Source organism: Cetorhinus maximus, chromosome 20, assembly GCF_964194155.1.
Source record: "Cetorhinus maximus chromosome 20, sCetMax3.hap1.1, whole genome shotgun sequence".
Taxonomy (NCBI): domain Eukaryota; kingdom Metazoa; phylum Chordata; class Chondrichthyes; order Lamniformes; family Cetorhinidae; genus Cetorhinus; species Cetorhinus maximus.
The window spans coordinates 17,369,776-17,395,539 of record NC_135898.1 but is presented as its reverse complement, the minus strand read 5'-3'; the positions used below and the strand labels follow the sequence as shown (position 1 = coordinate 17,395,539).

Sequence of the window (25,764 nt, the reverse complement as noted above, 5' to 3'; positions counted from 1 at the left end):
ACATTTAATTGACGCGCGGACGAGCGAATGGCGAGCCTAGCACATTACCAAGTGACCAATCAGAGTGGGGGAAGGGGCGGACTTTATGTCCGGTGTTAAAATTTGCGAATATTTCATAGTAAACAATTTTTAAAAATAATATGCCGTTGGCAAAGTGGGGAATTTTCCTGCCTTCGATGCATTAAAAGTTCATTAACAAATTGCGGGGGGCGGGAAATCTTAATTCGTCATAAAACCGTGGCGGTTGACGGCACAATTCGGTTTGTTTCCGGTGAGTGACGTCAGCAGGAGGGCTAACGTCCTATTGAGGGAGGGAGAGAGAGGAGAGAGGGAGTCAGGAGCTGCAGGTAAAGAGAAAACATCGATTCTGCTCTGGCTAACTACCAGGTTTTGGAGATTCACAGCTATTTTTAAGTTAGTAATTTTGATCTGATCCCTTTGTGTTGAGTTTTGTTCAAAAATGGAAGTGTTGGTGTAGGGAGCGGAGGGAGAGAGGGTGTTGTGGAACACGAGGCCGTTGCGAAGCACGGCCGCCATTTTACTCGCGTTTGTTCGGGTTGTTTGTTTTGTAATGGACGCTGGCGGCGGTTTTAGTTTTGTAGTTCTTGTTTCCTGGCTCAACGGTTTTGGCTTTAAGAAGGTAGGAAAGCCCGATGCGTTTTCTTTCTATTCTGCTAATTTCCAGCTTTTATCTGTCCGTAACCGAGCGACACGAGGGTGGTGGTAGGCCGGCGAAGCGCGATAGAGCTCCCGCTTTCGAAAGGCTTCCCCCTCGTGTCCGGGCCTCCCTTCGCTCCGGGGACAGTTGCTCTTCACCAATCCATGTTCGCCCCCAGCGTGAGGTCGTTTGCGCCCCAGACTCTTGAGTGGCGGGGATCCACAATTTAAGGCAAACTGACGGACTTAGGAGATATTTTACTGCCCTTTTTTGCTTCCCTCCAACTACTGAAGTAGGCTTCCACAGATTTGACCTGTTCCCTTCTCTAGCGTGGTCAGAACTACGAGGGTGGTTGTGGCTCGGCTATTTGATCGTGCAAGGCATCAGTTGTGAGCCTCTACGAACCTGGGACTGTGTGGCCGTTACTGCCACTCAATTATAACACTTGAAGGTCGCTTCACGTCTTTTTAAAAAAAAACTAGGACAGTGATTAAGGTTTCATTCATTGACGAATGGGTGAATTTTATTCTCAGCATTTTAAATGAATTAAAATGAGTTAAATTAAAAGTCCAAATGCCTGCCACTTTGACACAAGATGGTTGAGTTAAGCAAATCTCCAAACTAATACAGTTAATAATATTTCACTGTATTTGTAAATATTATAAAGTTTCCCTTGGCTTGACTAGGTATCAGTTTAAAGTACTATGTCAGTAGTTAAATCCATGTCTTCAGCAATACTGTTTTCTCAAATCATAATGCATTTTTTTGTCCAGACTTGTTTACTTTTAACTCTGGTGTTAGAATTATGATGTGATCCTTATGTTACGTATTTTTTCTTTAGTGATAAGATGAATCCACTTTGTGTCGTGTACCTCCAGTTCAAAAGTACCTCATTGGCTGTAATGCGCTTTGGGTTAGCCTGAAATATGTGAAAAGTGCTATATAAATGTTGGTCTCTCTTTAATCAAACTTTGATTTTTTTTTTTTTTACAGACTTTGTTTCTGAGAGAACAGTGATTCAGACATTATAATGGATGAAGATTTTGTTGTCCGTGTCCGTGGGCTCCCATGGTCCTGCACAGCTGATGAAGTGTTACACTTCTTCTCAGGTTTTGTGAATTCATCTGAATGATTTAGGCTTTAAGGAAAAGTAGAATTCTTAAGTTGAGGGTGATTTACAAGTTTGAATTGTCTGGGAGCAAATTTTAGAAATTTATTTGGCTGGCAAAAGTAAGGCAATTGGGGCTTTATCGTTTGAATTTAAAAGGGACAGGAGTTTGTGGACAAAGTTAATCCTTATACTAAACATTCCTTTAACTTGTGCATTGACATTCATATTAATGTGAAAATTGCTTGTTTCTAAACAATACTCATGTTTAAAGTAGTCTTTTCTTCCTGGGTGCATTGTACTTACATGTGACTAACTGAAAGGAGCAGGCACTATTACTTCACGTTGCAAAAGCTGCTGCGGTTTGGATCATTTTTAAAAGTGATTTGAGTCTCGGCTATGAATTTGCTTGAGAACTGTCTTCACTGTTGAGCTGCTTTTGTGGAGAATAACAATAGCCCTGAATATTTTGATAGTTGGGCCAAATTTTAGTACATGTAGCAATTCAAATGCAAATTCTTTATTTTGTTGGGAGTAACATGAGTGTTAAAACTAAACATAAGTGTCCGAGTGTGTAAAAATATGTTTTGAAAATCTTGTTGAGGTTAGAAGCACTGAGGAACAGCAGCTGTTTTCCTCACTGTCATGGCTGCTCTGGTTAAAGATGTTTTTCCTGAGTCCCCTATTAAAATTTAGTGCCTATCTGGTATTTATGATTTAACACTCCCCAACATATGAATGGGTTTTCTGTCCACCATTGCAACCCCTTCCTTTATTTCAAAGACCTCAATCAGGTCACCCCCTCAGCCTACTTTTAAGATAAGAGCCTGTTAAGACTTCCCTGATGACTACATCATCATCTCATATGAATCTTTTTCGCATCTTCTCCAGTGACTCGATATTGTTTTATAATGTGGAGGCTACTGCAGTGAACAATACTCTCCTGGGTGCTGTCTAACCAAGTTTAATGTTGACTTTTCATTTTTATCACTCGAGTCCGATGCTTGGTTAGCTTTTTTATGGCCTCTTAGCTTCTGGCGGTGTTGACACTATGCCTCTGGGTCCTTTACTCCTCTACCCCATTCAGATTATTGCTCTTCCTACCAAAATGTACCACCTAACATTTCTTTATAAATTAAATTCATTTGCAAGTCACACATGGATTTGACAAGTTTATTAATACCTAGCTGTATTTAATTGCATTCTTCCTTTTGAGTTAGCTATACCCCCTGTCGATTTGTTTGCAGATGGTGAAATTGCACTTCTGATCCTGGGTCCAAATCTTTTCTGTAACCAAAATTGAGCAGTAGCCCTGTGGAACACCACACTCCCCACCTTTTGGCAGTCTAGGCAGAGGGTGTGATTTTTCCATCCGTCACATTTTTCACCAGACTGTCATGAAGTCTTTGCTTTAGCTTCATCCTTGCTTGTCTGTTCCTGTTTAAAATGTGTAACTATATCATACAGTTTAATGATCAACTCTTAAGTTCCTGTTAGGTGTTCAAATGAAGTTGAATTTGAACTGGTTCTGAACTTCATGTTTCTGGTTGTCTGCAAGTCAGTCCAGCCTGCGCTACTGCTTTCCAGTGCAATCCTATACCCTGTTTGCCTGCATCCTTCCATACCCTACCCACATGTGGCCTTGGAAGGTGCACTAGGCTGCTTGGGAAGTTTGATGAATTTCAATACATTCTGATCTCGCAACTAAAGACAATACATTTTATGCTAGTATTAGTTAAAGATTTTGGTGTACTGTGAAGGGTTAACTACATGGTGTTAGAGGCTGGGGTGGTGATTTGTTTGTTGGATGCCTAAATCTTCAGTATTGACTTGCAATTAACACAATGCCCTGTCCTTTAGTTATAAACACATGCATTTGCTTTACAATGCCTTTGCTATTTTTGAATCCTTTCCTGCTTCCTGTTCCCCTCCCCAGTGTAGCATGATAATAATTTGGTAAATCATGTGTGCTGCCTTTAGATTGCAAGATATTAAATGGAACTGGTGGAATACACTTCACCTATTTAAGAGAAGGCCGTCCAAGTGGTGAAGCTTTTGTTCAGCTGGAAACTGAGGAAGATGTAAAACGTGCCCTTGCTAAGGACCGGGAAAGCATGGGCCATAGATACATTGAAGGTAAGCTGACGTTTTAAACAATCAATTGATACGATAGAAGCCTTTGTTTATTGTGGCAGGTTCTTATATCATGAAGCAATCAGAGTCAGGAGGAAAATGGAAGCAACAGCTTTTGATTTTGGAATCACAAAGTAGTATTTGGGTTCTATTGGGCAGGCTTAACTTGAGCACATTGCTGCCTGGCCTCCTGTCTTCCACCATCCATAAGTTTAGGCTTGTCTGAACTTTGGTCTCTATATCCTAATTTGCACTGTCGTGTTCTTCCAATACTTTGTTTTTTTTTTTGCTGATCTACATTATTCCAGCAGCACCTTTTTATGTTTAAAATTCCTCCATACCTCACCTCCACATCTCTAAACTTCTTAGCACTATAAACCTGCAAGACAACTGCTTCTTGGCACTCTCAATTGGTAGCAGGCCTCCAGCTGCTGAGGTCCTTAATTCTGAAATTGCTGCCTTAAACCTCTCTGCCTCTCCTCCCTCCTTTGCAAATGTTCCTTAAAACCTATCTCATTCTGACTCTGACCACTGTATGGTGAGATGTGAAATTTTGTATGAGCACACTCCTGGTTTAGAATGTTTTACTAAATTAAAGGCACTATCAATGCAAATTATTGTTGGAAGCAGACAAAATTTGAGTGTCAAATCTAAGCCAAAGTTTCTTCAGACCTATTACACTGCTGTAGAGCGTAGGAAAAATAAGGGAATCTCATCAGAGGAGCAGGCTGTGCAAATTTCTATGCAACAGAAACTTGATAAATAAGCAGCCAATGTAGATTTAGGATATGAGCTTATTGACCACCCTTGCAGCTTTGAAGCTTTTGGTTAAGGACATGAAAGTATTGATCGTGTGGCTTTTTGCACTTTCTAGTTTTGGCAGTAGTCCTGTTAATCTCTCTAGCAATGAGGCATTTAAAATAAAGCATAAATGTGATGAAATTAGTTTAAAGGGAAATTTGAGATTCTGGCTGAGTACTGTAGTGGATGGTCAGTACTTGATGCCCTTTCCTAGAGTGACACTGAATTGCATATTAGACCATCTAAACTTTTTTTTCATTCTTTCATGGGATGTGGGTATTGCTGGCCAGGTCAGCATTTATTGCCCTTGAGAACGTGGTGAGCTATCTTCTTGCACTGTTGCAGTTTTTGTGGTGTAGATACACCAACAGTGCTGTTATGAAGTGAGTTCCAGCACTTTGACCCAGCGACAGTGAATGAATGGCGATTATAGTTCCACGTCAGGATGGTGTGTATCTTGGAGGGGAAATCGCAGTGGTTGTACTCCCTTGGATCTGTAGCCCTTGCCTTTCTAGGTGATAGAGGCAGTGGGTTTGGAAGGTCATGTCGAAGAATCCATGGTGAATTGCTGCAGAGCATCTTGTAGACGGTACTCACTGTTGTCACTGGCACTGTGGTGGTGGAGGGAGTGTTTAAGGTGGTAGATGTGGCACCAATCAAGTGGGCTGCTTTGTCCTGGATGATGTGGAGCTTCTTGAGTAGCGTTGGAGCTGCACTCATCCAGGCAAGTGGAGAGTATTCCATCACACTCCTGACTTGTGCCATGTAGATGGTGGACAGGCTTTGTGGAGTCAGGAGGTGAGTTACTGTGTAGAATTCCCAGCCTATGACCTGTCCTTGTAGGCAGTCTTTATATGGCTAGTCCAGTTCATTTTCTGGTCAGTGATAACTCCCAGGATGTTGATAGTGGGGAATTCAGTGGCAATGCCATTGAATGTCATGGGGAGGAAATGATTAGATTTCCTTGTTGGAGATGGTCACTGTCTGGTACTTGTGGTGTGGATGTTACTTGCCACTTAGAGCCCAACCCTGAATGTCGCCCAGGTCTTGCTGTATATGGGCACAGGCTGCTTCGATATCTGAGGAGTTGCAAATGGTGGATAATGTGAGTAAGTGTGAAGTTATCCACTTCAGTGGGAAAGAGTGGCAGAGTATTATTTAAATGGTGGTAGATTGTGAAATGATGTACAAAGGGACCTGGGTGTCCTTGTACACCCATTACTGAAAGCAAGCATGCAGGCACAGCAAGCAGTTAAGAAGGCAGATGGTAAGTTAGCCTTCATTGCAAGAGGACTGAAGTACATGAGCAAGGATATCTTACTGCAACTATACAGGGCCTTGGTGAGACCACACCTGGAATATTGTGTGGAGTTTTGGTCTCCTTAACTGAGAGGATATACCTGCCAAGGAGGGAGTGTAGTAAAGGTTCTCCAGACTGATTCCTGGGATGGCAGCATTTTCATATGAGTGACTGGGCCTGTATTCACAAGAGGTTAGAAGAATGAAGGGGGGGAGATCTCATTGAAATGTATAAACTTCTGTCAGGGCTGGCCAGACTGAATGCAGGGATGATGTTTCCTCTGTTTGCAGGGGTTGAGAACCAGGAGTCAGTCTCAGGATATGCGTTAGGCCCTTTAGGACTGCGATGAGGAGAAACGTCTTCACTCAGAGGGTGGTGAACCTGTGGAATTCTCTAGCACAGAAGGCTGTGGAGGCCAAGTCACTGAATATATTTATGAAGGAAATAGATTTCTAGACTCTAAAAGCATCCAGGGGTATGGGGAGAGAGCGGGCATATGGCATTGAGATAGAGGATCAGCCATGATCATATTGAATGGCCCTGCTCCTATTTTCTATGTTTCTAACATTGTGCCATCATCAGCAAACATCCCCACTTCTGACCTTTTATAAGCAATGTCAAATGCAAGTGTTTGGAGACAGCTGGGTCAATTATGCAGTTGGTCAAAGAAATGGCAAATTAAGGGTTCTGATGTAATCATTGTTTGGAAACTTGACGTGTGCACACAGTGCAATTAACCTGGCAATGGGAGACTTAGCTGGGGAAGGTGAGACGAGTAATAGAATTGACTTTGCAGTTCACGCTGGTGTATGTTTAATTCTCATAACCTTGTTCTGCAAAGATTTACATTGAAGACAATAGAGAAAAGCAATGAACTTGGGTGAAAGGTAAAAAAATTGAGCCGTTTACATAAACTGTCTAGAAAGAAGCTAAAGTCTCACGAATACTTAACATCCAGTCAGCTTAATCCAGACCAGAATTGTAGGATGCAGACTAATTGAACTTGTGGAAACTATTTAGTTTTCTTTAAGTCATCTACCAGATAGGGTGGTGTTTGGAAATATTAGTGATCTTCTCATACAATTAATATCAAAATGGGAGTGCTTGGCTTGGGGAGATGGGCTTCAGTTGTCTTTTTTCTCTTCACTTTTGACGTTTTGCAGGAATGTTTGTTCAATGTTAGCATTTACAACTTATGTTCACAGTTTTTGAGACTAAAGCCACTGAAATGGACTGGGCACTAAAGCATGCTAACCCAAATCAAACTGAGTCAACGAGTGATGGAACAGTGCGCCTTAGAGGCTTGCCCTTTGGCTGCAGCAAAGAGGAAATTTTGCAGTTTTTCACAGGTACCTTTTTTTTACTTTCTCCCATAATGGAACACCAAGTAGGGCATGTGGGTCTGATGTGGTAATGTCACAGTAATTTTAAAATAGATTACTTTCATTAGGGAAGGATTGGGGAGCATTTATGTAGCTTTGGATAGCCTGTCCAATGGTTTTGTGCTTGGCATTAATGTGCAAGGCTGTTCAATGCAAATTTCTGTAGATGAAGGGGTGGTGGAATAGCTAAATGATCATTTCGTGACTTGGTAGAGTGGCACATAGAATTGGGCACAAGGGTTTTTTTTGTTCCAAAAAAGATTCTTTAACAAAAATAGTTCAATGCCTTTGACAGTTTGCAACTTAGGACAGTGATTTACAATAAAGACAATTCTTCTTGCTTAAGAAATGCAATTGCTGTAACCATGCAGTCTAAAGAAAACGAAGTTGGTTGGTTGTGGGGATTTTGGTTGCAGTTTTGAGCAGGGGTCACAAATTAGCTCCATAGTCCCGGCAAAGCTAGTTGAACCAAGTTCCCAAAGCATGTGTAGGTTTTAAGGTGAATTATTTCAAGTTAATTTTAGGGTGTAGGTTGCATTCGTTGATGAAAAGCTAGCAAAATTTTACTTTTTTTTTTAAAGACACATTGGGCCACTGCCTTAAAATTAGTAATTTTGCTTTTCCATTTTGAGGATGAGAATTGATTTTTTTTTTTTCCCCGCCCACCCCCCCAAAGTTAATCCTTGAGTCCAATCTTGTGAGCCAGTAATATAAAGGATGACTTATAATTTTATTAACATTTGAAGGAATAGTTTAGAATCTGACATCTTGTCTGCAAAATGTTTTCTAGTAACTTGTTAATTGAAAAATTTATTAACTACAGAAGTTAATTAATTCAACCTTATTGCCAGATGTAATCTTCCAACCTCCATTTGTTTGAATTTTTTTCTGCTGATTTGTATGGAGTATTACAAATGTTTATAGACACAAATTTAACACCAGTATTTGCTTTGAATTGTGTAATTCTAGTATTGCAATGCAGCTTCTGATTGAAACAGTGGTGCTGACATTCTAAGCTATTCCTTTGATGTGTTTGTGTCCAGTCAAGATTTAAGTTTCTGGGTTCAAGTGGTACAGTCGTGCTATAATTTGGCATCTGTGTTGCACCATGGAGTGGTAGATGCAGACATGTGCTTACCATTCCCATGGAGTTTTCAAGCTCACCTTTGCCAATGGTGGGAAGTATTCACCAAAGACCAGGCTCTTTCTCCATACAGAGGAAGAGTAACCTGGGTTTCTGCACCTCGAGCCATTGGCTTCATAGTCATGTTGACTGTCTGCCTGCCCGCTTCTCGTGCCTAAAAGTGGGAAGACCCGCAGAAGGGATGAAAACCTAAAATGGGTGTCTGTCCCTTAAATTGGGTTCTTTTATTTCCATGTTGACATCAGTTTAAAACAGTTTCTACTGATATACAAATTGTGTTAAGATTTTAAGTTGTGCTACTGATGTCTCAGCACTACAAATCACTGCAGTTACTGGCTGTGAAGAATTTCTAACTGGATTAGAATGTTGCAGTAGTCAAAATAAAATCCCCCTCTCCCAACCACAAAGCCTTGATATTAGAATGGGGGAAATTTAAAACAAAATTTCACCATGATCCTTCTGGTTTTTAATTCCATTTCCCTCTTCCACCACCTCCAACTGAAGGTGCAAACTGCTTTGTGTTACATTTATGTCTGGTTCCTTGCTTAAATGGCCACTTTTCATGCATGAAACTTCAAGGTGAGAGTCAGCAAGGTTTTCAACTGCTGTGGGAGCATCTTGAGCCCCAAGTTGCCCTTGTCTCCCTTACCTAATCCTGTAGGGATAACAGTTAAGAGAGTCCTGGCTGGGATGGGTTATTTGGCATAGAGTAGCAGTTAAGGAACTATTTCCTGGGATGTGAGACTCAGCTGCTGATTCGATTCAGCCTGCTGATACTTTGGGGATCTGGCATGGAATTCCTGTGTCAGGATTTTCAGTAGATAACCTGGCTGAGTTGAAATTGTGATGCAGATATTATCATGTAATTGAACACGCTAGAAAAATAGGGCTGCATTTGACCAAGCCAAGCTCAGTAAGAGTATAGTTCAGTCACTTAGCTTTTGGGTTGGTAACTGGATCAATTCACTTGCTAACGATTTCTTCACAGTCAGTAACTCGCAGCCTATAATGTAAGTGGACTCTTATATTTTAAGACCATGCTAAATTGGTGTATTGACGCAGAGTTTGCTTGGTGAATGCACTGGCTGCATAGTGTGAATTACCTAAAGCAAAAAGATCCTAACTAGACTTTGATAGTGAAGCTTGATGCTCTTCCATTTTTGTATGATTTAAACAATCAAATCGCAGCTATTGGGTTCTGTTACCAAACAATAGCTTCAGTTATACATGAAGCTAGCTGAAGTTGCTGGCTTAATGAGCATTGCTTGTTAATTGAGTGGCTATTTATACAATTCCTAAATTGTAGCATTATTTGTTTACTGCCATCATTGATTTTCCTACAACCAAAACTAGCAGGTTGTTAATTGTGGTAATTATGCGAATATACTGAAGTTCTGTTCAGCCTTCATTGGCTTGCATAGAATCTATAGAAAGGAAGCGGGAGGCATTTTTACATAGACCTACAGATGTGAGGCCTTGACTTGCAGGTGGGTCTGTATTGATGTGAAATGAAGAAAGTCACATTTCAACCGTGTTTCTTCATGAACAAAGCAAGTGAGACTCAGACTTCTTCTCTGGTCATGTGATTATAAATCCAAACTATTTCATGTCCAGAGTTTTAATCCTGGTGGTCACAGTGGTTTGAGATTTAGTTATCTGTATAGTATAATTTTAACTCAATTATCTGATTCATAATTCCCCATAAGTTCAAATGAACACTACCTTCTGTTGCACTACCTAAGTTTCATAATGTTTCCTAATTTTAAAATGTTGAAATTCAGTCTTGGTTTCCATTGTAAATGTGATGTTGAACCAATTTGTACAATACTACAGCAATTCCATAGTGTTTGTCTTACTAGTTTGGCTGTGTACTCATTATTTAATACTGTGAAATGTAATTCATGTTGCCAAAATTGGCTATTGCAACATATAATGTCCCTATTTTATGCAAGCTTTGGTTTTAAAAAGGAGCAAGCCTTTTTTGTTGGATCTTTGCTTTATTTAAATAGCATTCTGCAGCCATTTGCCTCATTAGTCAATTCTGATATCAGTACTCAATATTGATATGCTGTAGTATGTGTATGAGTAGGAATGTTTCAATTTTTAATATTGTTCCCCTTGTGGGGTATTTGTCCTTGGGTTGAAGGGTTGGAAATCGTGCCAAATGGGATAACATTGCCGGTGGACTACCAGGGGAGAAGCACGGGGGAAGCCTTCGTGCAGTTTGCATCAAAGGAGATAGCTGAAAAAGCACTGGGGAAACACAAGGAAAGAATAGGGCACAGGTGGGGATGGACGGAAGGGTGGCTCATACGTCTTTAAGCCCACTTGTTCAGGTTGCAGAATTCATCCATTTTTGCAGAGAAAATAGTCGAACCTCCCACACGCCATTGGAAAACTTGAGTGGGGACTCAACTGATTTTTCTAAATTGTGTGTAAAATATGTCCTATACTATAGGGCCCTCCATATATATGACTTGAAAAATGATTGATTATAAATGGTAGTGATCTACCAGGCCAGTATTAGCCAAAATTATTTTAATGCTAAGTTTGTGAAGCTTTTATTGTCCATGGAGAGGGCCCTACAGTTTAGGATTAATAGATGTAAACATTAAAATGACAATCGCTTCAATTTGACCCAATTTTAAAATAATACTTTGGTACATTTGGATTAATTAAAATACATATACAAAGTGCAGTAATACAAAACATATACAAAAAATAATTTGTAACATTTACAAACCAATTTGACAATTGTTGGGAAATTTTTTCCCCATTTGTAGAATTTTATCAGCTTAGTGCTTGACGCACCCAGCATTCCAGGCTTCTGTCTTCATCTAACCTAATGGGAAGGTGATGACTAGTTGGCTTGCTGATTTTTATATATTCTATTCTCCAGTAGAAATGTATTGCACTGAAATCAGTATTCCGATTTGCGTTCAGAAGCGTCGGTATAACTAGCCAATTGGTGAAATTCGTCCCAAATGCTTGTGTTGTACTAAGCTTTGTATTTTATAAAACAAATGTCTGACTTGATGCCTTATTGCATGTAGCTTGGGATTTTCACATTGGAGTTTTGGAGAGACCAGTTCCACAGGTTTCAGTCTATCAGATTAAGTGACTGAACCAATTTTGGGAGTGCTTTTTCTTTGCAGTGTCCTCCAAAACCCTTCAATTTCTCAAACTTTACTGGTATGCAATGGCATTCTGGATTCCAGAATTCCAAAATAGATATCAAGATCGCATACTGCATGGCCTTCCGTCTGGGAAGGTGTATCCCTCTTAAATCCAAGAATTTTTGATAAGTGCAGCTAGCGTTTTTTCCTTAATGAGGCATATGTTCTGAGAATATAGTTTCTCCAACCCTATTGAGTAGCCAGGTGACTTGATTGCTCTGAGCTTTCTGATTGACTCATCTCATCTGGTTTCAAATGGCAGAGTACCATTAAGATAAATATGGAGCATGCACTTGGCTGACTTCATAATTTGGTGGAATTGCAGAACACCCATCGCTTGGTGCCCAGTGAGCTGTGCCATATGTGGTTAAGGCGTTCACTACTGCAAGTCATGGTAAATGGATATTTCCATTGTTATCAGTCTTGAAGTAACACTGATATACCTTTGAAACCACCTGCTGTTTTTAATTTAACTGGTCCCTCCCGTGGTTCCAATTTGTGCTAGCGCAAGTCAGACATTTTTTTTACTCTAAATGATGGGCAGATAATTGCAAAATTTTCATAGCTGCCATATTTTAAAGTCTTTAAATTAATCTCAATTTTGCTAAGATCTGCATTTTTAATTGAAGTAGACTGATTGCTCTGGTGAAAAGCTAACTTAACTGTGCTTTGTGAATTTAGAGGTCATTAACTAATCACACTAAGTGGCTTTATCAAGGTGCCATCCAATTATAGTGGATCAACCTGCCACTTATTTCCACTCAAATGGTGCTGTGGTATAATGGCTGAATATGTTTGAAAATTTTAAATATCAATTAACTCAGTATGCAGAAGTGTGTTTAATTGTCATTAAAAGTATACACCAACACCTACAACACCTGCTTTCTGGCATTGCCATGTTTCAAAAGCATTATTTACCTGTGGTGTAAAGCACATTCCTGATCTTTGAAGTATGCTGTTTGCCTTGACATTCCAGTCCGGTTCCAAAATGAATGTTAGTGATGACCGTCTGTCTACTTTTCCTTAAGCCTCCATGAATGTGGATATTTTCATAATTAAGAGCCAGCTTCAGAATTGCTTATTCAATGCTTTGAATTTTCTATTGCAACTTTGAAATGTGTGCTTGGGGAAATAGCTGAAATTGAAACTCTTTTCACCAGAGCAATCTACACATGAGATTTAACAGTTTTATCGTTGAGTTTAAAATATAGTCAAAGCCATGCAGTAAATATATTCATTGTGGCTGTTTAGGTATATTGAAATCTTCAGGAGCAGTAGAGGTGAGGTTCGAGCTTATCATGATCCTCCAAGAAGGTTAATGGGACAGCGACCAGGACCCTATGATAGACCAATGGGGGGTGGACGAAGTGGCTATGGTGGTCCAGGGCCAATGAGAGGAGATATGTTCGACCGTGCGCGCAGAGGATCCGCATATGGTGGAGGTAAGAGCATGGAAAGTTCTTTGTGGTCATTGATTCCCCAGGCAAATTTTGAACTAATTAAATTTAAATGGGTTACTTGTTACAGAGTAAATTTATTTAATGTGATCCATTTAAGTCCATGAATACTTTATCCCATCTATAAAACAGATCTGGTGCCAATATAGTTTCTTTCTAGATGAACCTGCCTTTAAAATCAAAGACATTTACATCAATAGATCACAGAAATTACTTTTAAGGGAGTGCAGGTCTAGCTGGGTACAACTTGTGTTTATGTCAGATGGCTAAATTTATTTTTCTCCCTAGGTTACAGCAACTTTGATGATTATGGTTACAATGATAACTATGGTTATGGCCGTGATGCATATGGACATAATTCCAGAGGTGGCGGAATGATGGATAGAGGTAGGAGAAGGAAGTTTTTGGTCCACGCTTTTGCTTAGAGGAAATAAGACTTGCATTCAAACTAACCAAGTTTGTTAATGCTTTTGACATGTGGGTTCAGATAAAGTTGCTGTAGAACAAAAATAATTTTTTTTTACCCCATGGACTAAATTCAATTGCTAATGGAATTGCATGCCAAGGATGCTTTGAACTTGTGTTTTAAAGAATAAGTAAGCTGTCTTGAGAACCTACTGTTTATGGAGTTGATGTGTACACATGTATGACTGAATATTCTTGAAATATAGGCATGGGCAGCCGTGGTTATGGTGGAGCGGGAGATGCTGGTCCTCTTTTTCAAAATGGTACAGGTCATTATGTACACATGAGAGGATTGCCTTTCAGAGCTTCTGAAGGAGATGTTGCTGACGTAAGTGACTTTTGGGAATCATATTCATTCGTAAATTTTTGTTGTGGGAGACCAGGTTGAATTGAAAACTGCTAGACAAATCGGAGAGACCTTGGGAACAAAAATTCCTTTATGTTTATTTTCTAATGTTATACTCCTGTAGTACATTATACATGGAGAGGAGGATTTGAAGTTCAATTCATTCTTGTACTGTTTTTTCACTTTACAAACTGAAGCCCGCTGCTGGAAGTAAGCTTCTTACTTGTCAGATTATGAAAATTAGTATACATCTTTGGTTCCTGGTGTGACTGCAGCACAGACAGAGCTGAGTAATAAATTGGTCAGCTCTTTGCTTGTATCAGCATATTTACCACTGATTTAGATTATATATGAGTATGTTATACTTGGCCTGGCAAAGCTCAGTGCGGATGAAGAGCCCAAAATCAAATTATTTCCAGCACCAGTAATCCTCACATTGAACATTGCCAATAACCATATGTTTTTCTTTCATGGGAATTATGTAACAAATATTGTACTTGTGCTATTTATAACTGCAACTTCTGTTCCCTATAGTTTTTTTCACCACTGATTCCTGTAAAGATCAACTTTGAATATGGTTCTGATGGTCGCCTGACTGGAGAGGCTGATGTTGAGTTTGCTACTCATGAAGATGCAGTTGCTGCTATGTCTAAAGATAAAGCACATATGCGTGAGTAACTTATTGTGTGCTGCATTGGGAATGAGTACCATGTTACCAACAGTATTTTCTAAAATCAGTGAAAGGGTGAACATTTAGTTTGTTTTCAAACAGGTTCATCATACTAGGTGTACCAACATTATACAGATCAGGTCTATTGTTTATATATTGGTATGATCTCTGTAGAGCCTTTTTTTAAGAAAAATTCAAACTTCCAGTTACAAGCTGAAAAAAATGACGCATCAAGATTTCACTATTTTAACTTTTACAAATAACTGAAAAACATTGTTTCATGGACAACTAATATTTATTACAGAAAAGAGATTCCCCCAATTAATTCTCGGGGGAGGCTGTGGCATATTGGTATTTTCACTGGACTGGTATTCCAGAGACCCAGGGTAATGCTCTGGGGACCCAGGTTCAAACCCCACCAAGGCAGATGGTGAAATTGTGAATTCAACAAAAATCTGGAATCAAGTCTCATGATGACCATGAAACCATTGCCGATTTGTTGTAAAAAATCTGTCTGGCTCACTAATGTCCTTATGGGGAGGAAATCTGCTGTCCTTGCCTGGCCTATATGTGACTTCAGACCCACAGCAATGTGGTTGACTCTTACATAACCTCTGGAAGAAAAAAGGGGCAATTGGGATGGGCAATAAATGCTGGCCTAGCCAGTGACGCCACATCCCATGAATGAATTTTTTTTTAAATTAGCACGGCCAAAAATCTCCCACTACAGTGATACATTACACTGACAAGTGGATATATCTTTATTCAGGAATCTGTTTAAAATTATCTTTCGGCTTACTTTGTTCTTGTTATCCAGCTGGGAATTTATAATCCTAGAACTCCCTTTTCCTGTGCTGTAGATCCCTTCCTCTAGTTCGAAGTGCGGGTGAATTTTCTTATCTCATGTAAATCCTTAGTAATTCTGCTGTCAATCTTTATGCTTCCACCGACATTCCATGCGGTGAACAATAGTCACTGGTTTCTCTGCTTATGGTGTAGGCCTGGCTACTTTTCTCTATCCCTGCAGTGGTTGCAGACCACATGACAATACTGCTGTCTGAGATGTTCATGCATTTGTTGGGAAACGTGTAACCTAATCTCAAAATGGTTTCCTTGCCCCTCTTTCCCCATGGCAACAGGAAATACATTAGCTTTGTGTCAAAGTAGAAATGCTAATTAATTACCCTTGATTCCAACTTCCTTTCATCTTCAAAGTAAATAGATAATTACAGCGTCACTGTTTATAACTTACCTATGACACCTTTGGGACGGACTCTGGGCCTAATCATGGTATACTGAGATTGCTGCTCATGATTTCCAAGCTTTAAATATCTTGCACAACCACCTCAGTAAAACAATCTGAGCCATCCTTTGAGCTCTTAACAATCAAGCCATCCAAGCTTACTGTCAGGCAGACTCCAGAACAAGTGACATGACCCCTTTATTTACCCTAAATTTAAAGCTACAGTTCCAAACTCTCTTCAGTCAAAATATACTGTCCCAAAACATTAAACCTTAATTGTAACAATATTAAACAATTTATTTCTATTGCTTCCTTTTGTATTATCCAAATATTGCCTTGTCCTTGGAAAGGCACTACCTGCATAATAGCACACTGACCAGTTAATTTCACCTAAAAGTGCAGAATGCTGGAAATACTCTGGTCAGGTAGCATCTCTGGATAGTAGGTTGTTAACTTTTCAACAGATCTCTGCAGATAATTTTCTTCATGGATGCTGCTTAACTTGTGTATGTCAGCAATTTTTGCTCTTTATTTGAGTTTACGTGTTTGCATTTTACTCTTTAAGGTTGATTTTTGATTTGTCAGGGCAATCTGACAAGTATCTTGTCTCATCAATTGCAAGATCTTAGTGTTGGAATTCTTTACTTCAGTAAGGGCTGAAATTGTGCAACAAATGTCTGTATTTTTCTGCTTTGGGAAAACGTCGAGATTTTTGAGTTAATTGATTTTGGTCATGGTCCTATTCTGAAAATGAACGCGAAATGACTGATCTTAAATTATTGTATGGTCTTATTAACTGAATTTTTTCTTTAGAACATCGGTATATTGAGTTGTTCCTGGATTCAACTGCCAATATGGGAAGTGGGCCTGGTGGTTATGGAAATCACAGAATGGGTGCTATGGGCATGGGTATGGACCATTATGCAGCAGGTAATTCTTTTCAGATTCTGACATTTCTACATTGATTGAATTGTTACATTAAATGTCCATTGTGACTGGCATGCAACATTTGTTAATATGATTAAACTCTGGTCCACAAAATCTAAGTGCAGATTTTAGGTGGTCTGATTCTGAATGCATTGACATTGACAACAGGTGGAGGAATCCAATTTTCTGATTTTATCAATGTTTTCGACATAGCAACAATCTCCCATCAAATCGTATTTACTTCAGTGTTGACTTCTAACTGAAAAGATGCTGTCAGGATTGTTGCTCTGTTAACCAATGCTAAACTATCTCTATCTGCTACACCTATGGAATGTTGGTGACTAGATGTACAACAATCCTCTATAACTTCATTGTTGTAAAGACTTCAATTTGGTGCACATTAGCTTCCAGGTGACAATTTTACTGGTGCTAACCAAATCAATCATTGGGTTATAAGTGAGGGGGGCAGATGGCTAAAGCATGGGTGCTAGGTGGGTAATGTAAATGAGTGCATTAGATTCAATAGTTTGCTCCACTGAATTTTTTCAAATTCATTCTTGCCTAAATTAATCATTAAATTTTTACAGCTTAGCTGCACTTTGGCTAATGAATAGTACTTCAATTTAAGGCATGGTTGTCCCTGTGCTTTGAGACTTCTCCAGGCAAGCATCTTGCTGTTGAATGTGGGTAACTAGCATGTGGATGAGCACAGTACAGAAATGACCAGCTGTAGAGATCATATTAACTGCTTGGTTTCAGCAGAGGATGATTAAAAATGCCATTTTATTTGGATCACTGCTTTTGGGCACTGCCTGGAAGCAGTATCAAGTGATTGGCATAGACATGGGAGCAGCTTGGTGATTAATCTTAAAGGTGGAGAAAGATTGAAACATCTAAATTTCAATTTTTTTTTTATGCATAGGCAATCAAGGAGGCTATGGGCATAACAGCCAGGGTATGGGAAATAGCTATGGCAATATGGGAAATAACTATGGTGGATATGGAAATGCTGGAAACGCACGTGGATTTGGTAAGTGCAGCTCCTTGTAACTGAAATTTGGTCCCCGAGAATTGATGAGTAACTTTCCTTTGCCATCAAAGCTTTTGGGAGAATTAGTTGCGAATGTCATGGTTATAGGCAGAGCTCATAATTGCTTGAAATGAATGCTTACCTACAATTCATTGGCCATATTCAGGACTGCAGAGTGGCTCATGAGGCTATGCTTCCTCCTTTTATGCAGTAATACGTTATGTAATCTAAATTTAATGTCGGGGCTTGGAGTTTGAGGCAAATGCAAATCGGGAAATAACTTCTCAAAATTAGTTGTGGTTTTTTTTTTCCAATTGCAGGTTATGGCGGTATGGGAGGAGGTGGATATTCCAACAATCCAAATCCGAATATGGCAATGGGAAACTTAGACACAAGCATGGCTGGATGGAGAATGTAAACTAATGTTATGGTGATCAGGCCATGAGCCAGAAGCTTCAGAACCCAAACTCTGCCACAATTTCATAATGGATGACCAATGCAGCAGCATTGCTGTTTGTTTTTTTCTTCAAAACCAAAAGCAGTAATATTTTTACTAATAGAGCTACTTCGCAATTCTTTTTATTTTTTTACATGTTTTGGTGTAAACATATAGAACGCCCATGTTGCCCAGACTTTGGGTAACTTTGTTTGAAGCTTCAGGTATTAGACCTGATGGAGAGGGAAAAATTGTTTTGATAATTTTTGGACTTGCGTGAATGTGGCAAATCAAAGTAAACATCTAGTGCAAAGCCTCCTTTTGATGAATTCTTACATTTTATTATTTTAACTAAACTGAATCTAACTTTAGATCACCTTTAAATGCTCTCAGGTGAGCAAGTTGTGTGATTGTGAATGCTATTTTCTACTTTGGTGGTACCATTTAAATAAAACATGGGGAGGGGTTTAACTTGGTATTCTTTCTATGGTATTTACCAGAAATTATAAGGCCACCAATGAAATGTCCACACTTCATTCAATTTGAGGTTGTGTTGTCACATGTAGAAATGTGCGGTTATGGGCATCTGTTAGAACATCTTTTAGCATTGGTGTCTTTATAAACAATTTTTTGTCCCATTTGTTTGCTCATCAGACAACTACTGTTCATTTGTTTCATGTTTTTGCTATTCTGGTGTTTTCCCCCCTTGCCCCCCCTGCTCCTGCCCATTTATAGCAGCTAATGGGGAGTTTCTCAGTTGGGTTGAAATGGTATGTCTTCCTGTTTTGACTTTCTGGAATGCTTTAACAGATAAAAACCAAGAAGCAGATGTAGGGTATTGTGTGGGTGTTGAGCTGTCAGTTCCTCCAGCAATTTAGATGTATTCTTGACCGTCTGGCATTGGAAATCCTGGCGAACATGTTTCTTCAGCAGTTGCTATGTTGATTTTTTTTAAGTCTGTCTGGTTCACATGGTTTTTAACTTTGATTCTTAATATTTTGACTGTTAGCAATGTAGTTTTAAAAATGAGAAGTGTATCTTTGTACCTTTCCAAAAGGTGCTTTTTTTTGGTTACCATGCTTTGTTCAGTGGGACATATTGACTTTGACACTTAGTTGAATGTGCAGCTTCTGAAACCTGTACATTTTTTCAACATCTGAAAGAGATGACTTACTGTACATTTCTAATGGTGAATATAATAAAGTGTAATTTCAGAAATGTTAACAGGACGAGATTTGTTCAGGGCTTAAAGGGGAAGGTTGCTCTAATGGGCTTTAGTCAATCCTTGAACTTGTGTGTACAATTGACAACTTCCTATTTGTGCAGTCAATCTTCCCCTGGAGAAGCTAGAGGATTTAAATGATGAAATTAGCAGTCAGCTATTGTATGTAGATGTGAATTGCACAACATTTCCTGCAAGTGGCAAATAAAGGTAAATCTTGGATGTGTTTCTTCACGATCTTTGGAAGTAGCAGGGCAGGTTAATCATATAGGATAACCAGAGGGAATAGATTGATGGTGACCGGCAAAAGAACCAAAGGTAACCTGAGAAACACAGCATGTGACCATAATTTTGAATGCATTGCCTGATATGGTGCTGGCTATAGATTCAAAAAAATTCAAAAGGGAATTGAGTAAATGCTTGGAGGGAAATGGGGGGAAGAGCAGGGAAGTGTGCGAAATGAGATTGTTCCTGAATAGAATTGGTGCAGACTTGATGGGCTCAATAACCTCTTGTGCTGTGCTATTCTATATTGGTTGACACTAAGGAACATGCTCTTTCCACAGCTATAAAGATTGGCATGATCTCTTACATTTAGTCTTAGGTCATGTAATGGAGCTTGAGCTGAGAACTGAGCGAGAAAGATGGTGATTCATGTTGAGAGAATTGAGTCCATACCTCTGGTTGCAACTTTTCTCCATTATAGAATCAAAATTTCACAAGGTCCAAGACAAATGATTTCTTTCTATTGTGATTTCATATGCAAAAAGCAACAGATGGGGGTGCACTTGAAACCTGGAAAGAATTGTAAATACTCCACTAGGTGATCCTCAATTTTGTTCTTTTGCAAGAGCATTGAATACAAGATGATGCGAGATCTCTGTGGTCATTTTGTCTAGCAGTGGGTATTTTTAACCAGAGAGGAGGTCCTCTCAGTTTTCTTCAATGATTGACAGTCTTCATCTATGGTGCATCCCTTCCAAGATTCAGAACTGCTGGAAAACTTAGCAGTCGTCATTGCCTGTTTTTTTTTAAACAAATCTCATGCTTGGGTTTGTACTAATTCCAAATCAATTTTTTTTTGAAGCCCAGTCAGAATTGATCATGCTTTCATATTAGCCTTCTCAATCTGTCTCTTCTCATGTTTAAATTTTAGTTTACACATGGTATGAAATGTCGTAAACAGATTGTTTTGCACACCCCAAGTCTCGTTCCAACCACAGTAGTCTCAACCCTCTGTTCATTCAAAGAACAAAGGCAAGACATAAATACCATTTGCCTTTAACAAATCTGTACTGATTTATGAACACAATTTACCATGCAGCAGTTGCTTTTGTCCCAGATTATTCCCTGGTCTGTAATTGTCAGGTTTATCTACCTTTTTGGCAAGGGTGTAATACTTGCATTCCTCTGGCACTGCCCTTAGTAACATTGAAATATTTGAGGCCAGGGGAATACTCACTTAGTGCTTCTACCTCAAACATCTATTTTGGTCCCAAATCACAGTAATGTTAATATACTAATCTTTATAAAAGACTTGGATTAACAGCTGGCATAAGAGAATCTATTCTTATACACTTGTTCTTTTTTAAAATCTGTGCTTTCTGGATACAACTTGCTTCTCTTGTTTAAACTATTTCTCTCCACCTTATTTCTTCTACAAAATTAGTTTAAAGCCTCTCACTGTACCAGATAACCTTCCTCCCTATAAGGTCAGTGTTATGCCCCTTCCTTTTCTTGATGTCTATTACTAACCTTAAGGTGCCACCAAACTTGGAACTATTGTAAACTGGGGGGGAACAGTGATAACTTCAGGAGGACCCAAACAGGATGGTGGAATGGCTGGTCAAGTGGTAATGAAAGTTAATGCAGAGAAGTATGGAGTGATTCATTACAGTAGGAGGAACAAGAGGCAGTATCAAATAATACAATTTTACAGGGGGTGTAGAGCGAGCTGGTGTCTATGTGCACAAATCATTGCTCGTGGCAGGACCAGTTGAAAAAGTGGTTAATTGGCATCCAGGATCCTGACCTTTTATCGAGTGGGATAAGAGTACAAAAACAAGTTATGAACTGTAAACCCATAATTTGACCTCAACTTTATTAATATCTCCAGTTCTGGACATCAGACCTTGGGACGGATGTGAAGGTATTAGAAGTGGGCAATTAAATTATTCAAATTGTTCCTGGGCTGAGGGACTTCAGTCATGTGGACAGGTTGGAGAATCCTGCACTCTAAATTTACCTCTCAAATAGAGCAGCCAAACGAATTCCCTTTCCTTGACATACGAGTTGAGAAATCTGCCAGGGGTTTTCTATCATGGTCTACCTTCAGTCATAACATGTTGGGACTCTTACAGTTGCATATGCTGTCAGATTGGCCTTAGCAGTAACCTCCTAAATAGAGTCTGAGCTATTTGCTCACCTTGCAAACTTAATGCTGAAGTAGGGTACATCAAAGACATTCTGCGTGATAATGGTTACTCTGATCAGATCGTTTCACGCTGTACATCGTGCAAACTTATAAACACGCCCAAGGCTGTCACTTTAGGCCTTGAAAAGTGCCCAGTCTACCTCAGGTTACCCTATAAGGGCAATTATCTTGAACATTTGAGTAATAAGTGAAGTTAGCAGTTTCATGTTGCTACTACACAGTAGCAAAATGAATGGTATTCGACATTAACAGGATGCTGCTGTCAAGCCCAAAAGATGTTCTACCTATCACACAAATGAGTAATGTGTATCAATTTCAGTGCCATTGTGATGGCTAGGGATGTAGGTTGTACATCCCAAAGACCAGATTGTATCCTCTTCACCATGGACATCTAGTTCCTCTACTCTTCATTCCCCCACCAGGATGGACTGAGGGCTCTCTGCTCCCTTGAACGGAGGCCCAGACAATCCCCATCCTCTGCCACTCCGTCTGGCTGAAATTATTCTCTCAGTAAACAATTTCTCCTTAAACTTGTCTCACTTTCTCCAAATAAAAGGTATGGCTATGGGTCCCAGTTATGCTTGTATCTTTATGGAGTATGGAACATTCCTTGTTCTAGTCCTCGTTTTTTGGTACATCGATGACTTTTGGTGCCGCCTCATGCTCTCGTATGGACCTGGAAAAATGATCAATTTTGTTTCCAATTTCCATCCCACATGGTCAATTGCTTGACCTCTGTCTCCATTTCTGGTGATAGACCGTCACCAATATTCATTACAAACCCACCGACCCCCACAGCTACCTTGACTACAGATCCTCACACCCAGCTTCCCATGAGGACTCCATCCCATACTCGCAGTTCTTTCGCCTCAGTTGTATCTGTTCAGTTGATGCCACTTTCCAAAATGGTGCGTCTGACATGTCTTCCTTAACTGAGGTTTTCTACCCGCTGTGGTTGATGGCCCTCAACTGTGTCAGACTCATCTCCTGCACCTCTGCTCTCACTCCTTCCCCTCCCAGAACAATGATAGGATCCTCTTTGTCCTCACTTTTCACCCCACCAGCCTCTGCATTCAAAGGATCATCCTCCATTTCCACCAACTCCAGCATGATGCCACTACCAAAAACACCTTCCCCTCAACCCCCCTGACAACATTCCATAGGGACAGTTTCTGCCAGGACACCTTGATTCACTCCCAACACCTCATCCCCTTCCCATGCAATCGCAGAAGGTGTAACACCTACCCCTTTTACTCAACATCATCCAAGGGCCCAAACAGTCCTTTCAGGTGAAGCAGTGCTTCACTTGCACCTCCTTCAATTTGGTCTCCTCATGCAGTCTCAAAATAACCCAGACCTTCCTGTCACTTGCCATTTCAACACACCATCTTGCTCTCATGCCCACATGTCCATCCTTGGCCTGCTGCAATGTTCCAGTGAAGCCCAACGCAACAATAACTCGTCTTTCGATTAGGCACTTTACAGCCTCTGGACTTAACATTGAGTTCAACAACTTCAGACCATGAACTCGCTATCTTCACTTCTCTCTTAATCCCCCTTTTTATGTTTAATTTATTTAAAATTTTCTATCCACTTATTTTCATTTTTATTCATTTATTTATGGTTTTATCCCATTTTTAAAATCCCTTTAACCATCCTTTTTCCCCAACCACTGCTCCCACCCCCAAAAGTGCCATTGGTTACTTGTCCCATGTTACTCTTTCATTGAGGGCTCACCCTTGTTCTGCTATTAACACATTCTGCTTTCTTAACCTTCATGCCACTATCAGCACCCCTTTAGCCCTTATCACTACCATTAACACTCCTTGTCTTTTTATCCATGAAATCTTTGTCAATCTTTCCTTAGCCCCCAACTATCACTGACCTTTCCAACTTCACCTGCTCTATCCCCTTAAACAGTAAAAATTTCATTACATTTCTCCCTCTTCTGCTCTGGAGAAGGATCATACAGACTCAATGTTAACTCTTTCTCCCCAGATGCTGTCAGACCTGTTGAGTTTTTCCAGCATTTTCTGTTTTTATTCCAGCATGTCCCTTCCACTGTTCGCAATGGGCAAGGTACGGATCGTGCCCGACTGGCTCATGCTTGTCAAACTCAAAGCACAGTGAACAACATTAGATGTGATTCTGTGACTGAACAACATTTGCCAAATAATTGTGTGCTAAGAATTATGCAGCCAACCAATTTAAGATTGTCAGTCAGGCTCACAGTGTGGTGCATTTCCGTGTTCTGGAAGCTGCATATATTAAAATGTCAGGGCCCTATACTAAGCAGACACAACATGTACGTGCATTGTGCCTCTTTCAGCTAAACAAATTAAGTGATAGCCATTTGATGGTTCATTCCCCAGGGCAATGTCTTGCCTGGCTTAAATTTAAAAACAATGCTTGACAGTTAACTCAATCACCATCAACTAGTGCATTCCCTATGGCAACGTCTCTACCAATAAGCATCCACCTGCCAACCAATCAGCACTTTCTCCTCATACAGTATAACTATGTCCTCCCCTGACATTGGTATTTTCTTACGAATTGCCCTGAGTGCAAGACAAAAAGATCTTTTTCTCAGCAATAATTTTACTATTTCTACACTTTTTTCTATTTTTGTTTTACTTTGTAAAACATACCGCAATATAGCCCTTGGCCATGACAGTTGACTTTTAAAGAAATAAACCTTTTGATTGAATATTTGTATATTCAGCCTGTGGCACTAGGCGTAATCCAGAACTCTTAAATTTTTCTAAGTTTTGCTTTTTAACTTGCCTTGCTCTTGAAACTACAGGACCTCCACCCTTTCCTTGTCATTTGTTCTCACATGACCCAATGATATGTAGCTGCTCCTCTTATCCCTTAACCTTGATGTCCTTTATCAGGGAGCAAATGCACAAGGAAGGATTTATGTTAGTGGTTGCTGAAATGCCAGTCTGTCCCCTGACCACTGAATCCTGTAGAGCTATTTGTGTTCTTGCACTTCATTATGACGTATTTTACCATATGATTCCATGTGCTCCCTTTAGGTGCTGTCACTTTGTGTTCACAGAAAAGTGGGCACCATACTCCTGAAAGATTTCTGCACTGCCTGTCTCATTAGGATGGCCACTCTGCTAGATGGCCACATACGTGCTGTCCTGTGTGGTTATCGGGTGATCTGCTGGAATGTATGATTCAGCAAATGTACCTCCCTCCTTTGGGCTGTGCACTTGTTACAGTTTGTATGTCCTTCACACTGCCGCATTGGCACTGGAGTTGTAGGCAATGTATCTCAGTTGTCAATTCTATTTAGTCTACTTGTGCCAAAAAATTGGGACCTCGTTAATTCCTATTTTATGATGTGTTAGGTCAATTATTTAGTAATTTTGGATGACGTGTTGTATCTTAGATCTAATTACTGATTAAATCAATTTCTAATTAGTATTGATTTGAAATGTATCAACTTCGACACACTATTGTAAAACAGTAATATTTCTTAAATCAACTTCCCCTTCTAATCGATCAGCTGTTCGCTGTCGCTTTCTCATGCTCTTGGTATTTTAATTGTGCTCAGCCTCACCCGTGGTGCCATTTAATGACGAGATATTTTGCGCTTCAAACCTTGAGGGATCATCTTAAATTCTAACATTATTTATCACTATAATTACGTAGTTGAGTGCAAAAGCGGGCTAATGCAAATTTGCATCCTGCAGTTTGGAATCAGTTTCAATCATTTGTTTCAATCTTTAAGAATTAGTCCAAAGTTTTACTCTTCCATTTGAATCACTTTGCAAATGTTCTAAAGCAGTAATAGGAACTTTTTGCTCAAAGGTAAGTTTGG

General features: G+C 39.7%; 1 protein-coding gene across 2 annotated transcripts; it reads left to right on the top strand.

Moving 5' to 3' along the window:
- The first annotated feature begins 251 nt into the window (after positions 1 to 251).
- On the top strand, positions 252 to 19,500 carry LOC144694902 (heterogeneous nuclear ribonucleoprotein H-like). 2 transcript variants are annotated; one of them, XM_078565641.1, is made up of 12 exons: positions 252 to 347; positions 1,652 to 1,767; positions 3,747 to 3,902; positions 7,206 to 7,349; positions 10,673 to 10,811; positions 12,954 to 13,144; positions 13,448 to 13,546; positions 13,831 to 13,952; positions 14,505 to 14,640; positions 16,697 to 16,813; positions 17,733 to 17,840; positions 18,161 to 19,500. In XM_078565641.1, the coding sequence occupies exons 2-12, from the start codon at positions 1,689 to 1,691 to the stop codon at positions 18,256 to 18,258; spliced, it is 1,389 nt and encodes a 462-aa protein (XP_078421767.1). In that variant the 5' UTR covers positions 252 to 347; positions 1,652 to 1,688; the 3' UTR covers positions 18,259 to 19,500. The 2 variants fall into 2 exon arrangements, with proteins under 2 accessions (XP_078421767.1, XP_078421768.1); XM_078565642.1 differs by lacking the exon at positions 252 to 347 and adding an exon at positions 556 to 640.
- Positions 19,501 to 25,764: the final 6,264 nt, after the last annotated feature.